This window comes from Syngnathus floridae, chromosome 3, assembly GCF_059516105.1.
Source record: "Syngnathus floridae isolate MCC-2025c chromosome 3, RoL_Sflo_1.0, whole genome shotgun sequence".
Lineage (NCBI taxonomy): Eukaryota > Metazoa > Chordata > Actinopteri > Syngnathiformes > Syngnathidae > Syngnathus > Syngnathus floridae.
The window spans coordinates 10,157,607-10,172,744 of NC_142415.1; the positions used below are offsets into that span (position 1 = coordinate 10,157,607).

The 15,138-nt window shown below is 39.1% G+C and overlaps 1 protein-coding gene across 3 annotated transcripts; it reads right to left on the minus strand.

Annotated features, from left to right (window-relative positions):
• Window positions 1-2,255: 2,255 nt before the first annotated feature.
• Window positions 2,256-8,141, minus strand: mnx2b (motor neuron and pancreas homeobox 2b). 3 transcript variants are annotated; one of them, XM_088372069.1, is made up of 4 exons: window positions 7,399-8,141; window positions 4,211-4,371; window positions 3,322-3,753; window positions 2,256-2,889 (listed from the first exon to the last, which is right to left on the minus strand). In XM_088372069.1, the coding sequence occupies exons 1-3, from the start codon at window positions 7,838-7,840 to the stop codon at window positions 3,355-3,357; spliced, it is 1,002 nt and encodes a 333-aa protein (XP_088228195.1). In that variant the 5' UTR covers window positions 7,841-8,141; the 3' UTR covers window positions 2,256-2,889; window positions 3,322-3,354. The 3 variants fall into 3 exon arrangements, with proteins under 3 accessions (XP_088228195.1, XP_088228196.1, XP_088228193.1); XM_088372070.1 differs by having other exon boundaries at window positions 2,256-3,753; window positions 4,211-4,368; window positions 7,399-8,140; XM_088372067.1 differs by having other exon boundaries at window positions 2,256-3,753; window positions 7,399-8,140.
• Window positions 8,142-15,138: the final 6,997 nt, after the last annotated feature.

Consider the following 15,138-nt stretch of genomic DNA (forward strand, 5'->3'; position numbering starts at 1 on the left):
CCCATCTCCTTCGGCCCGAACCAAGACTTCACACTAGCGCACCCAAGTGGCGCTTCAATCCATAAAGTAATACGTATACGTAATCCATACAGTATTCAATTCATTCATTCATTCATTCATTCATTCATTCATTCATTCATTCATTCATTCATTCATTTGTGTGAGTGCGAATGCGAACAGTTGTTCGTCTCTGTGTTGGGCAACCAGTTCAGGGTGTCCCCCGCCTCCTGCCCGATGACAGCTGGGATAGGCTCCAGCACGCCCACGACCCCCGTGGGGACAAGCAGTACAGATAATATATAGATGGAAAAAATAATGAATATAAAAAGTGCCTATGATTTGTATTTTTTATTATTATTAGTTATTATTAATTATTATTATTATTGTTGTCATTTTCTACATGACGGCTGGGATAGGCTCCAGCACGCCCGTGCCCCCCATAGGGACAAGCGGTGCAGATAATGGATGGAGGGATGGATGGATGTAAGTACCATTCATTGCCTTCTCTGGGAAATTCCTCAACGTTTTCCATTTCACCACCAGAGGTCAGCTGTGGACTTTAATAGCACACATCTGAATGATGTGACGGCTCTTTTTGTACAATTTTAAATTGATGTACACACCGTCAATAAGTTATAGGCATATATTATTGAAGGATATTTAATAAAGCAGACTTTGACTTTCACTTAATTCATTATTTATCCATTCTAATTTCATATTGACATTATACATCCAAAATATATCTATATTAGAATGCATTTTTTATAGGTGTGAATGCCGAATAGCTGCGCCGCTTAACGAAAATGCCTAATTAAATTGGAATGTTGCAAATTGGAAAATTGAAAAGAAATGTGGAATGATGATTGAAATATGTACATCTGCTTTGAACAGGGAATTTGATTGTCAAGATTGGTAATGTGAGAAGTAATTTTATATAGGTGGTGGTCAAAATATAAACTATCTGCATTAATTTGATTGCTGTCATGTAAAATGTTTAAAAATAAAAATATGAGAATTTGGGGAACGTGGAAGCTACAAATTTCCAGATGTCTTGAATGAGCTGGGATGGGAAAGTCGCAGATTCTGTTTAAGTTTCATTCACCTGAATGCGTTTTTCATATGGAGAATGTGGAATCTTGTAAACATTTTTGAACATGCAAGTAGTTCCTGAATTCGAATTCTGTGATTACACAATTATGATTTCTATTGAAAACGTCGCATTTATAAATGGAGAAATATTTTTGGGGGCATTTATTTTTGACTGGTCGTCTTGAAGCATCACTGCCTTCTAACATATTGTTGAACCTACATATTCGTTAAGCATAAGTGACACGTATGAATACATTCCCCACTGTCCCGCCCTTTTCAATAAACTTTACAGGCAAAAAGCGGTAGGTTTTTTTTTTCCCATGCATTTTAAGAAGTGCTGATGTGAATTTATTGGGCTTCTCCGTCACCCAGCGCCTGCTGTCCATTAGTTAAGTGACAAGGCCCCTGGAAACGTATGATTACCTTAAGAGATCACACAAGCTGTTCATATTCACGTAATGAGCTCCACATTTCGCTGATTGATTCAACTGCGTGAAATATGTTTTTTTTTCTGATTTATTCATCTAACAAAGGGAAGATGGGAGGTTGTGAATATAGTGAGTGATTCAAAAGACACATTTTATAGACAAACTGTGCATTATGGGTCCAAAGCAAAGAGTGTCGACAGCATTTTTAGTCAGAAACGAGAGAATGCGTGATGCGAATCAGCAAGAAAGGAGAGTTTGGATTGTATTAAAACTTGTCGAGCAAGCCATCGCCCCCTCTCCGTCCGTCCATCCATCCAGGGTCAATGAAAAGTCGCTGCCTTGCACTTCTACTTGTGTTTTTCTTCTGGTAGGACCCCTGTGACATCATTCTTCTTCATTAACTTAATTATGTGGCTACCAGTAAACCCCAGCGATTAAGAGCCATCCAAGAGCTTTTGAAAAAATTAAAGACTGAATTAGTAACCGTCTATCATCACCATATATGGAAATAAATTCAAACACGTGATTTATGCCATTCCATTTTATATTAGTTTTTATTGCGAGGGTTTTTACGTAGATATAATAATCTATGGGGCCTCTCTATATAGCCAAATTGCATAATTGTAGAAGAACGGACAGCGACTTTTGTGACATATTGGGAGACAAAGTGAATTGCAGCATCGTCATCATCTTAACTAAAACCAAATAAAAGACTATCTACATTGAAGAAATGTTCAATTGAAATGTGATCAACTGATCAACTTTATTTCCTGAGTTTTCTCACAAATGCTGGACTTCAAAGAACCCAATTGACCTGCTTACACAATACAAACATGCATACGGAGCTAAAGTATCGCCACTCAGTAGATTCTATTTTGTACAACATCAAAATGAGCTGTAATGCAGATCTTTTGATGAACACATAATGGCCACAGAAAGGATAGGAAGCAATTTACAGAGTTCATTAAAAGTAAACGACCATACATAATTGAAGTCCAATCACATTTCTGTCCCCTTGACAATGGCTCAGTCAAGTCAAGTGATATTATCAACACGTCAAACAAGTTCTTTTTTTAAATATTGGTATAACCACAAACAAGGGTCAGATAAATACGTTATGATTCTATTTTATACGTATATAACAAATTGAATAAATTAAATCCATTTCCACACAAAAATGGGAAAACGCTTTAGAAGGAAACAGATTAAAGTGTAACATCACATTGAGAATGATAAGATGCATCTGTGTGTGTGGTGTGGGAGTTGCATCACTGTCGGACAGTCAGTCTTGCAGTATCTTTGTGGCCACTTTTATGCATCACTTGTTAGCTTACAATAGCTGCATGGTCCTGGCCGTGGGTTAAGAAGGTGGCTGGAGGAGACAAGATGATTTGAAAGTGTGGCAGTAATGATGATATGTTGAGTACCATATACATACTATGTACGTACATATGCAGATATTTCTATGAACCAAGTGGGATGATAGAGAGGTGGAACTGTCTGTGTCCACACTTTCAAAAGTTCCATGCACCTGATTTGTTTTCGAAAGGTCACAGGGCAATCATGGGGACAGTGAAAATAAATTACATTTTCCCTTTTCTCTGAAACATTTTTTAAGGATTTGTCATCCATTCATTAATATGATTGGCTAGTAAGATAGCGTGAAAAGATCTGGGGCTCATATTTTGTTATACAGACAATCATTAAGAGGATATTCTGAGCCCGAGTTTGACATGTGGGGATGGAAAATAAATAGTAGACGTTAACGACAAATGTTCTGGTTGTTCACAATTGTGGACGTTACCTTCAAGTGACTGTCCCAGGGATCAAACACTTCTCACAGTCCCGCCACCATTTTCCGTTCTCCTCCTCCTGTTTGCACTCCCTCCAGTTGGTCTTCAGTGAAAGGGCTGTGGGGGTTGAAGCCCACATCGGCGCTGCGCTGCAAGAAGTCCATGGATCTCGGCATCCCGACTCGGTTCCCCATAACCACCGAAAAACCTTCCTCTTCATCCTCTTCCTCCTCCTCTTCGTCTTCCTCCTCTTCCTCATCGCCATCTTCTAAAAGTAGATCCACAGCGCCGTCTTCTGGATTTCCATGCTGAGGCCTTTTCTCACCGGGTTTGTTGCGGGATGTTTTTCCACCGCTTTCTGACTGGACGGAAGCACCGGCCTGCTCCTTGGCCTTCCGACTCCGCTTCCACTTCATTCTCCGGTTTTGGAACCAGATCTTGACCTGAGCAACATTCCCAGAGATAATAAAAGTTCAGCTCAAATATTGCACAGTTTGTGCATGAACACATAATTCTGGCTCAAGTAAATGACATTTTCTTTCCCTTGAAGGTTTATAATCAGTATCATAAATTAAAACTAGACTTCTCCAATATCTGTAAAAATTGTGCATGCATGGTGAAAAAATGATGCTAAGCTAAAATCCCTGTGGAATTAACTGAAATGATGAAATGCAGAAAATAAGGTTTGAAATGGTGTGAATAAGTCAAGCGATGGAGAGGAAGGAGGAAATTATGTAGAAATGTCTTCATGTGCAAATTTTGCAGTGAAACTTCTCAAACCTTGATAACAGCAATAGTTGCCAAGATTTCCTGAATGAGCTGAATAGTTTAAAGTTATAATGATAATAAGACATATTGATGTTGACTAGCAGCCACACAATAAAATAGTTTGTGTATTACCTGCGTTTCTGTCAGCATTAGAGAGGTGGCCACTTCGAAGCGTTTTGGTCTGGACAGGTACTTGTTGAGTTTGAACTGGTTCTCCAACTCCAGCAGCTGCTGACTAGTGAAGGCCGTGCGAGGCCTTCGGCACTTTCCCAAAAGACCAGACTGGGGACCTGCTGAAGGAACACACATTCACTCCGGTGAGGTGACAATGACCCACGAGTCATAATAGTCATAATTTGCGCATGTTATATATTTTTTAATTCAGAATTCATTCATAGGGATGTCCACAATGTTTCCTCCAATACAGAAAAAATACAGAAAGATTAAAGGATGCAAGGGCAATTTGATTTTCTCCTCTACGCCCTAAAAATCAATCCATCGAGTAATTACTGTGGATATACATTTTTATAAACATTATAGTTTTAGGGAAACTGCTATTTCATAGTTTTCTGTTAAAGATGATAAGGCAAAATCTTGAAAAAAAATCTGAATTTGAGGGTGGCCCACAGCCCTGCAGTATATGGGGGAGATCGCTGTTGCATTCAGAACCAATATAAGGGAAATCTGTAGTAGGCTGACATGTGCACCAACTAACAAAATATCTAGCTCTACTCGTATCAGCATCATGACCAACATTAAAATACAGTAGCATTGTGAGGGTATAGTCATCAAAAACAAGAGACATAGGTTTCATTCATAAAAAATACATTTCATATTGTAAATCATTCTAACATTCTGAATAGGCTGGACATTAACACTGGTCTTAAACACAGAATAGGAAAATAAATGCACAATCAAAACATATTTAACATACAATGAGAATAAATATTAATCCTAAACATGTGTTTATATACAAATAGGTCTGGACTGAAACGTTAAGTACAACTGAACTATACTTGGGTATCAATTCTATCACGTTCCACTAGAAGGAGTGCGCGTTCCACACTTTGAGAATCACTGCTCAAAATAACTTTTTTTTTGTTATCATAAGTAGCATCGAGTTTGGGCTGCGGCAGCCATGGACAATAACTATCACATCGCCCCCACTTTATATATAAAATATATAGTAATATATAATAATATATATATATATGTCAGTATATGTCATGGGTTGCTAAAACGTACTGTGGGCCGCAAATTGCCACTGTGCCACAGTTTGGACACCACTGCCCATGAACTCAATTGTCTCTTCATTTCTCACAATGTTATAGTACAATTCCACTTAATTGATCAGCCAAGTTTTTGTGTGAAATCTTGGGCCAAGTGCTGACATGAAGGACGCAGTAAGTTCAATATCATCTTTGCAGGTGGGAGCACACACATATGGCAGCACTCTGCAGCCGTCATTAACTGTAAGGCTTTCCTCCAGTTTATTGTTGACGGGCAATAGCAGAAGTAGAAGCCGACGCACAGGCCATAAAATCACAAGTGTGCCATTAACTTAATGAAAATTCAATGACGGCTTTGGGATTTTATTGATGAACTACAAAACGTTTGAGGTGTTTGTTTATAAGTTTCTTTGTCACACGGAGACATTTTTCATGGGTTTCTGCTTTATGGAGACAGAAGGGGCAAAAGGAAAATATGAGATTCACTCTAGTAAAATGGGGAACATATGGATAGATTGGTAACACTGATAGAAAGGTAGAAAAGCACAGACTTGCTTGTACTTAAGTACAAAAATAAAACACCAGCTAGTTTTGGCCTGATTTATACCATCATGTTGCCATGGTGTTGCTCACGTTGCTGAGTAAGCAAAAATTAGGTCATGATGGGGGAAATACACATTTCTTGCATGTGGTTTCTGAGAAGCAGATTAAGAATACAATTAGGAAGAATAAACTACGCAGACATAATGCTGCTACTGATACTTAAAAAGCACAATTAACAATTGGTCATTGTCGGGTGGCATGGCTCAAAAGGTTTAGAGGTGGCCCATCCATACATTGTGGGTTCCATGAGCACGTGACCATGCTGAAGATTCAACCTTCACTTGCTTCTAATGCTGCGTCATCAGAAGACAAATGAAAAGACAGTGTTTAAGTGACTTAAGTAAATTAAAAGCCCATGTGAAATTGCAAATTTGAGGGTTTCCACCACTGGGATTTCATTCCATTTGTAATCCAAAAAATGACCTTTTATTACATTTTTGAGAGGAGTGAGAAGCAAAGTTTACCAATGTCGCTAATTAACCTAATGACCTCATGAAGTTTGAAGTAGTGCTGCGCATTCTATCAAAAAAATATTGATAACACCATATTGTCTTATGCAATATGCATATTGTAAAGACAAGTTTGTGGGAATTGAATGCTTTTGTCTGAATTTGACCAGTCAGACACAAACTTTATGTGCTTGTTAATTTTCCTGCATGAAAAAAAATCTTTCATTAGACAATAAAAATTTAATTTCTTTATGTATGTTAAATATAACAATAATATCAAGATTGCTATAACGACAACAACAACATCGCATGTTTTTCAATTATTGTGAAGCACTCTTTTCGTTTGGCATTGAATCCCGTTTAACCTATGGCCTAATGCTAATCTTAAAACTAAAACAGTAAGTGGAAATTTAAATGGCAATAAATATTTCTTTTATATATGATAAAATCTGATTTTCCTTCCATCAGTAAATGAAATATTTAAACTGTTAAAGTTCTCATTAATCCAGAGGAGGGTAGTAAATTTGTTAAATTCAGTTGTTTACAACTCTCAAGTTAAATATAATTGTATAACATACATAATATATAATTTGACACATCCTGGATTGTTTTGCCCAAAACAATTTTTGTTTTGTACAAAACAACCCAATAATTGGAATGTTCTTTGCAAAACCCAAAATTGGGTCAAACTGACCCAACTTCCTGGGTCGGTCCAATTTTTAACCCAGTATATCTGAACTTCTATGTAAAATGCATTTTAATTTATTATTTAAGTACATATTTTTTTCTTATCAAGTAGCATGCGATACCGTGGCCTATAAATGATGTTAAATAAATATTTATGTCCCTTTTTTATGAAGTTAGACATATTGACCTACTCTCTGCTGTATTGTATTTTAATGTTGGTGAAGCAGTGCATTATGCTATTGATTTTTGACATTTTCAACACTCGGGTAATGGATATTGAAGCAATTCCCCCCCTCCTAAAAAGTGCACCGGGGAAAAAACAACAACAAGGGAAAACAGAAAAACTACTCACCGCTGTAATCTGGCAGTCTTGGCATCATAATCCCTGCCCGGATCCAGTGCTCCAGAGGCATCGAGCCCGCCATGGCCGCCGCTGCCTTCAGGTGCTCCGGGTAGGCGTGAGTCAGCTGCGTAAAACCGGTGTAGGCGAAGGCAGGATGCTGGCTACCCAGCGCCGACAACGGGTACATGGGTGCTGGGTACATGCCCGGGATGGCAGCCTGGGGCATAGAAGCCAGTCCCGGGTGCGTAAGATTGAGAACACTCGCTTTTGATAGAATTCCTGACGTGTGGAGCTGCGCAGCGGCCCGAGGGGACGGCGTGTCCCCGCGGCGGCAGGACACGGGGCTGCCCGCCGGACTATCGCAACTCAAGCCCGGGGACACGTCTCGGATGGCCCGGTTGGGCTCGTCCGCGAGGAGGGCGTCGATGCGGAAGTTTTTCGATTTTTCCATGACGAGTTGGAATGGAAAGAAGCCAACAAGTTTAGAGGGTGCACACCTGAGCAGCGTACTCACCCACTGGACTTTTAATGCAATTTGACGCACGCATAGGTCACGTTGCCCTAACTCCTGTTTGAAGATGATTTTGCCCTCTATGCTCGTGCAGATTGATCTGATTAGGTGTGCCGACTGGGATAGTGGCTGTCTTCAACCTAAACTCCACAGTGCACACACTCCCACCCTCTCCCCATTCATCCGTCAATCCGTCCACCCGCCCCTGCAGGCCAAGGTGGAGGCCGGCCGGGATTGGCTCTGACGGGCCTCTAATCAGCTAATTACCCGCTCGTTTCTCTCCCCCCCCCCCTCTGCAAAGCTTTGCGAGTGAGGTAATGTCCGCCTGCAAACACCTTCAACTGCATCAAAGCTTGGAGGGCTACATTAGAAGATTAGTCGATTGTTGCGCCCTGTATATAATTTGCGCTGAATCTCCACCCTTAGATTGCGCACTAACTGACCGCAAATTTATTATAGGCAATAACGGCCTTTAATAAAATAACGCTTAGTTTTGAACGACACTGACGCGATACTATTCTGCACTAAAATAACCAACACTTATTATAATTTCCTGTGCTTTTCTTGTCATGTTCTCCATCCTCTTCTCAATCAAACTTGAAAATAGTCACAAAATTCAGGACGTGTGAGGAATTTTTTTTTTGCGCTTTTGCCAGAAGTTTGCATTTTAAAGACACATGAATGAAGGGATAATAAATAAATACACAAATAATAAATAAACAAATAAATATTAAATAAATAAATATCCAGCCATCCGTCATTTATCGATCTTCCTAACCCCCTAAGCAATTGAAGCAAAATGTAATAAAAAAGTGATTTTTATATTAACACAGGCAGTACTTATCAAATTAACTCATGGTGACGTAATTATTCTAACCTCAAAATAATGCTGATTGGAGGATGCAGCGAAGAAAGTACACCATCTGCAGTATTTAAATCATGTATATGAACAGCTTGCTTCATTCTCACGGCCATCAAAGATGCCATTAAAGTTTATGACCTTGAATTGCACACAAACCATATAAAAGCATAATAACTTGACGCAATAGGCTATAAGTTAATTAGCCCTATACTTAATGTGAACTAATGTCATTTTCAACGGAAAAACATTAAGGAGGAGGAACATCTGTTAAAAATTAATTTTGTAAGTATTTGCTATTAACTGTCATATCTCCTGCTTGGCATTTGACAGAAAAAGAAAGACGATTGTACAAATAAAAAGCGGAAATAGTCAGATTTTGCAGTAAACTATAAATTTCCAAAATGTCATCTGTCAAAGTCACAAGAGAGCATGCACATATTGTTTGCAATGCATGTCCACTGTGCAGTATGTATAAGTAACCGCCTAATAGTGGATTTTAAAAAGAAAATCTGCTTTTCTTCATTTCATATTGACCTAGGTAAACATTGACCCTTAACATACAATGTGAGTGTGGAAGATGAACGCCATTGAAGTCAATTGTTCTGAGGTTCTATGTTTCTTCTATCCGTCACAAGTCATGAGTGGAGTTGACCTCCAGAAAATTGAAGCTTGGCGCAGGTCAGCCCCTTCCCCCTCCACGCCTTTTTGCCATTGAGGCCTCCCATCTCCCGCCCTCTGCCCCCTATCAGCAGATTACCTCCCTGCTGCTCAAACACTGGTAATTTGCTCCAAAGAATCTAGTGCACCTCGCAATGTCTTCCTCCCCAAAGCCTCGTTGGCTTGCTTTTTTCATTACAAAGTCATTTGAATGTCCAGAGCAGGGTGACATCCTTCACCCGGGCCTGTTGACAGCAGCCCCCAAATTAAATTGAATCGGAGGCTATGTAGGAAGGTGCGTCTGCCTTCAGTGTCACTTGTATTTCCAAACAATGGCTGATCAGGATTGCAGGTGCAGTTCTCAAACCTTTTACATCAACTAATACATGTAAAAAAATAGATGACCATCATTAAAATATAGGATCGTAGTAGGGTTATGTGAGTCTTATGCACTTTTTTAGGGTCTTTTTCTTTTACACAAGTATCTCTATTTCTATTTAAGGCGATTGTGAGTATGTCTCTCACCTCAGCTTGAATCTAGTGTCATGAAGTTAAAATTGGTTCTAAATGATAGTAAAGCGATTTAGTCGTGATCCCTCTCAGAGGTCAGTCAGCCACGGTGCACTAAGAAACATTCATCATCATCATCATCAAACATGGCTTTGCACCTTTTCACCGGGAGCTTCATTTTGACAGCCTAAATCCCTCATTACATCCTTTTGTTCCACTTTCACACATGCCCTTTTGAACTGTGTGCACAAGTCCGTCTACCCGCACACACCCTTCACACCGTGAGAACACCATTCGTTCAAAGCGACACGCCGACCCTACAAAGCAGCGGTTTATCCAAGAGTTACGTGTCAGTAAAGCTTGCCGCCAACAGAAGTTTACTGAAACATTACACAGCCTATCAGCAATTACAGGCTGATTTTTCAATCATTACCGCGACAAAGAGATAATGTGACCTGCCCTAACTCTTTACTTTCCAACTGTGTGACTTCCATTCGCAGGCCTTGACAGCACATTATTGATCACAGTTTCTAATCTATTTGTTGGCTGTCTTTAATAGGAAGACAAATACCACAACAGGGCACAAAGTAGAGTGAACCGATGCTATATTCCAGATTATGTACCTAAACAACGCCCCTTATAAAAGTTACAAAACTTTACATATCCTCCTTCTTCATGGGCAAGATAAGTGCCATTATTTTTTCAAATTTTCTGTATATGATAAAACTGTAAGTATAACTTCACAATAGTACGAGTGACGTGATCTGTTAAAAATGATTAGCAAAGGTATTTGCAACATTCCAGCTTCACGCGTATGTTTGTCACCCCTTTGTGATTTTTAAATTGTTGTACATTCTGAAAACAAAGTCCAACATTAAAAGTTCCATGAGTAATGATAACAAACATGCCACTGCTGTGCGTCGGCTTGTTTACAATGCTAATGCTATCTTAGTATTGCAGTAAGAACAACGGAACATTCAACAAACCATTGAACGATTCAGCCTGCAGTTTTCCCCCAGAAGGCCTGCAGCACATCATCCAATCATCTGGGTGTGATGAATGAAGCCGGCGCACAATGGGCTTCCTGTGCAGTGACAAGCCGCTTGCCGTCCTCCGGGTAATTAGACTAATTCCAGGGAAGTTAAAGGCAGGCCATAAATCAGCTTGCTTTTTGCCAGACCTTGAGTTCAAAATTAATGTTGTCTCGTTAAGGAGATAAAGGTTATACACTTTTTCCTACTCGTTGTACCTTTTCACCATTAACTAATATTGAGCGTTGACATATGACATTGCACTCCGCTTCACAGTCTCATTGCTCAAATCAGCAGTTTTAAGAGTTGCTGAGTTGGAAAGTGGTGGGAAAATCTCACATGGAATTTCACCCCATGCTGGGAAAGGATTCGTGCAAGTAATTCACACTATATAAAGTAAATACAGGGGTACCTTGACTTAAAAGTGCTCCAGCGTAGTTATTCAAGTTACAGGGGAAACTGGAGCTTCAGCTACGACATGGCTTGAAAAGTAAAAAGAATGGTGCAATTACTTGAATGAAAACTGACAACGAAACAAATTCACAGATAGCAAATGAAAACACTCACAGGGAATTGCAATTGTCACAATTTCAGGAATTGTTGTAATTTGTATTTTAATAAGAAACACATCAGTCATTGTATTTTATAAAACAACAGAATAATGTCATACTGTACTGTAATTAAATACGACTAAAATGGGTTACACATTTTTTGTTATACTTCATCTGATTGGCCATTGTGCTGCTCTTTTTGGCATGCCAGCCTTGGCCACCTGAGGACAGTAGAAGTCAGACAGATGAATATCTTGTTCATTGCAAAGTCTCAAGTCCTCACATCTTAGCAGTATGACACTAACATCAATGCTGTAATATTTGTGTTCAATTCGATGCTTGATGGCTTATTACACTGCAAGACTTTCGCTATTTAGCATTAAAGCTAGTGGATGCTCATTGTTGGTTGATTCAAATACACGAAGTGGCAATAGGCAGCCTGAAAGCCTCTGTTTGAAGAATTGTTAACAACTTGCTTAAGTGTATTGAGCTGAGTGAGTTCATGCCAAAGTTGTCTTATGGCACAGTGTCAAAGTCAAGGCCCGGGGGCCAGATACGGCCCGTTACATCATTATATGTGGCCCGCGAAGACAAATTGTGCTTCAAATTCGTGTCATTACTAGAATTGCAAATTGTCTTCACTTATAACATCTTTTTTTTTTTAAATATCTGACCAGTTTTTACTCGTCTGATTTGAAAACGAATTATTTGCCAGTTTGTTTTGTAGCTTTTACTGTATATAATATGAGGTGCTCATACATTGATTTGGGTTGACAGTCATAATGGCCCTCCGAAAGAAGTTATGACTACAATGCGGCCCGCGAAAAAAACGAGTTTGACACCCCTGTCTTATGGCGTTGAGGTCAGGGCTCTTAAATCCTTTATTTACACCTGATTTTTCAATTATTCATGAACCGTGTTATGTGCGGCTAAATGATTGAATGTCACTTCTCTCAGTTAGGATTCCTGAAATGTATTCAACGCTTGCTTTGGGGGGTGTTAGCCTGTGCACCTAATTTTGTGGTTTAAAAAAAAAAAAAAAATCGACAAACTTCAAAAACGGCTGAACAAATACATTACCGCGGGTTTTGAGCTTATCTCAAGTAGGGAATTTCAACAATATGAGTTCTTTTTAAACCACAGCTTACCTGTTTATTTTTTCCCACCTTGAAAACAAAAGCTTCCTTTCAACATAATCTAGTACAGTGTGTGTTTTATGACGATTTAATGGGCCCTTCCATCTAACTGCCCCGCTTTACTACGGCATTCACAAGGGCCCCATTGTGCATTGATGTGGGCGATAGGTTATCGGTTACAGCCAAACGTCATTACTTTCACACTGCTATCTCTCCCATTGTCTTTACAGAGCATTATCTGGCCACTTACGAGAATATTCAGCATCATCAAGCGCTTTGAAAATATCCGCCAGAAGAAAAGTTGCGCTTCTTTACTTTTCAAATGTATGGTGGTGGTTCATTTAGCAACTTTGTAGAACATTTTTACACAATTAGGGTATTTATGACCAAAGACTATGTAAACTCTCAAGAGTGTAACTTTGAATTAGAAAAAAGTATGGCATTGAATTGTAAAACATCAAATATCAAGAGTTATGCTTTGAGAGAATTGTTGATGCCAAGTGCGTGAAGAGCCATACAGACGAGGAAACAAATTCAATTACGTCAAAGGCAAATCTTTTAGGCAAATTAATCTGTTTTTATGTTCAGTGAAGTGCCACCTGCCATCTCGTAATTTCTATTTGGAACGAGTCAATATTCCCAAACTGTGTAGGAATGGATTTGTCACTTGACATTGTCAATAGATTGATGGAGCCCCGTTTAGATTTGAAAATTTAGGACACCGTGGCAGATGTAAATCACAGCCCCGTGGTTTATTTTAATGCTTCTCAATTGATCAAAATGTCGCCAGGGGTGTGACAAAGTGCAATGAGCATTCTGCGACACGGCTCAGGTGCCCTTGAAATCATACCGCAAGAGTGACACAAGACACATCTTTAGCACATTTTTGTGACAGCATAAACAAATCTGTGAAAAGTATTGATGCCTTTATGGTTTTAATGCATCCTACGACGTATGAATTTGCCTTTGATATTGACAATATTTAAGCATTACACTTAAGCAGTGTGGCTTTTGAAGTTTTAAAAAAAGAGGCCGTGATATCTGTAGTGGTTTCACAAAAATCTCTCCCTTTTCGCTTCATGTTTTTTTCCCACTCTGTTTATTATATTTGTTCTATTTATGGCTACAAGGGTAAACAAGGTCAGAGACGCCATCTCTCTGTGTCAGTGTGCTAATTGGTTGGAAGAAACTGCCCCTCCTCCTGATAAGCAACAACCACTTCAGTACTAGTCAGCCTGTGATGTATAAGGGTCATTTTTGTATCATTTGATTAATAACGGTAAAGACGCTCCTAAATAAAGAAATTCAGTTGTCTATATTGGTAAATGTCTCCCATGCATAAAAAGCTCTGCGTAACATGCTATTATTGACAATTTAAGCCGCTGGGTCTTCACCTCGAGCCTAATAAACTCTGTCGGGTAGCTACAAGCCCAAAAATCACTGGACAATCATAATTCCAGCAAGTGCTGGCAATCAAAACATTGGTCATCTTTCGTACCGCTTATCGTCACAAGGGTCGGGAATCCCGAACTGGTCGCCAGCCAATTGCAAGGCACAACTAGCCAAACAACCATTCATACTCACATTCATACCTATGGGAAATTTGGAGTGCTTTTAAGATACTTTTGTTTTCAAATTGTTAAATGAATAAAAAAAATAACATTAATATTCATAGGTCTGGATTTATTGCTTGGCTCCTTTACTCAGTGGTATGCATCATGTTACTGATTTAAGGAATTATTATAATCATAGTGCACTTCATATTCTATATGTACAAATATATGTTTGCATCTACAATTAAAATATCAACATTAAGTGAATGATAATGCTAATATTGGCAAACTCATTCAATTTACGGTTAATGTCCTTTGGCGTCCTCCCTTTGTGTTTCCTCCTCCCTGAGCTGGTGCCTGTGTCACAGGCCTGACAAAGTAGCATTATGGAAATAAATTGTTCCATTAGATGCAGTGTGTTTTGTCATCAGGCCAACAACACTGGGTTATTAATGGACATGGCCTTCGCTTTGATTAAGTCGCAAGATTTATGTAAAAATACGCAGCGACATTTTCTTCATTGAGATAAACTTGCATGTGGCGACCTTATGAATGTCACTAAACACTAACGCATTTTGATCAAATTGGCTGCGTAATGGATATTCTTAATGTGCTTACATCAACTCGCCGAGACGTGCTCGATGAGAACGATGCATTACAATATAAAGTGAACAGCCGCTTTACCGTGGGTTTAATTCTGTGTGCCTCTGCTTCATCACAGATTTTCAAACAGTTGATTTTTCTTTTTAAATGGGTTTACACACTACACAGACAAGTCGAATTTAGAGTTGTGAGCCTTCTGTATAGTACCAGACATTTGGAAGAGATGCTGTGTAATTAATAGCAAAAACATGGCAACTAATCTCCGGTAATAATGATAGTCAAGGGTTCATTGTTGTATTATTTGATATGAAATCAATCGAGATCACGAGGTGACA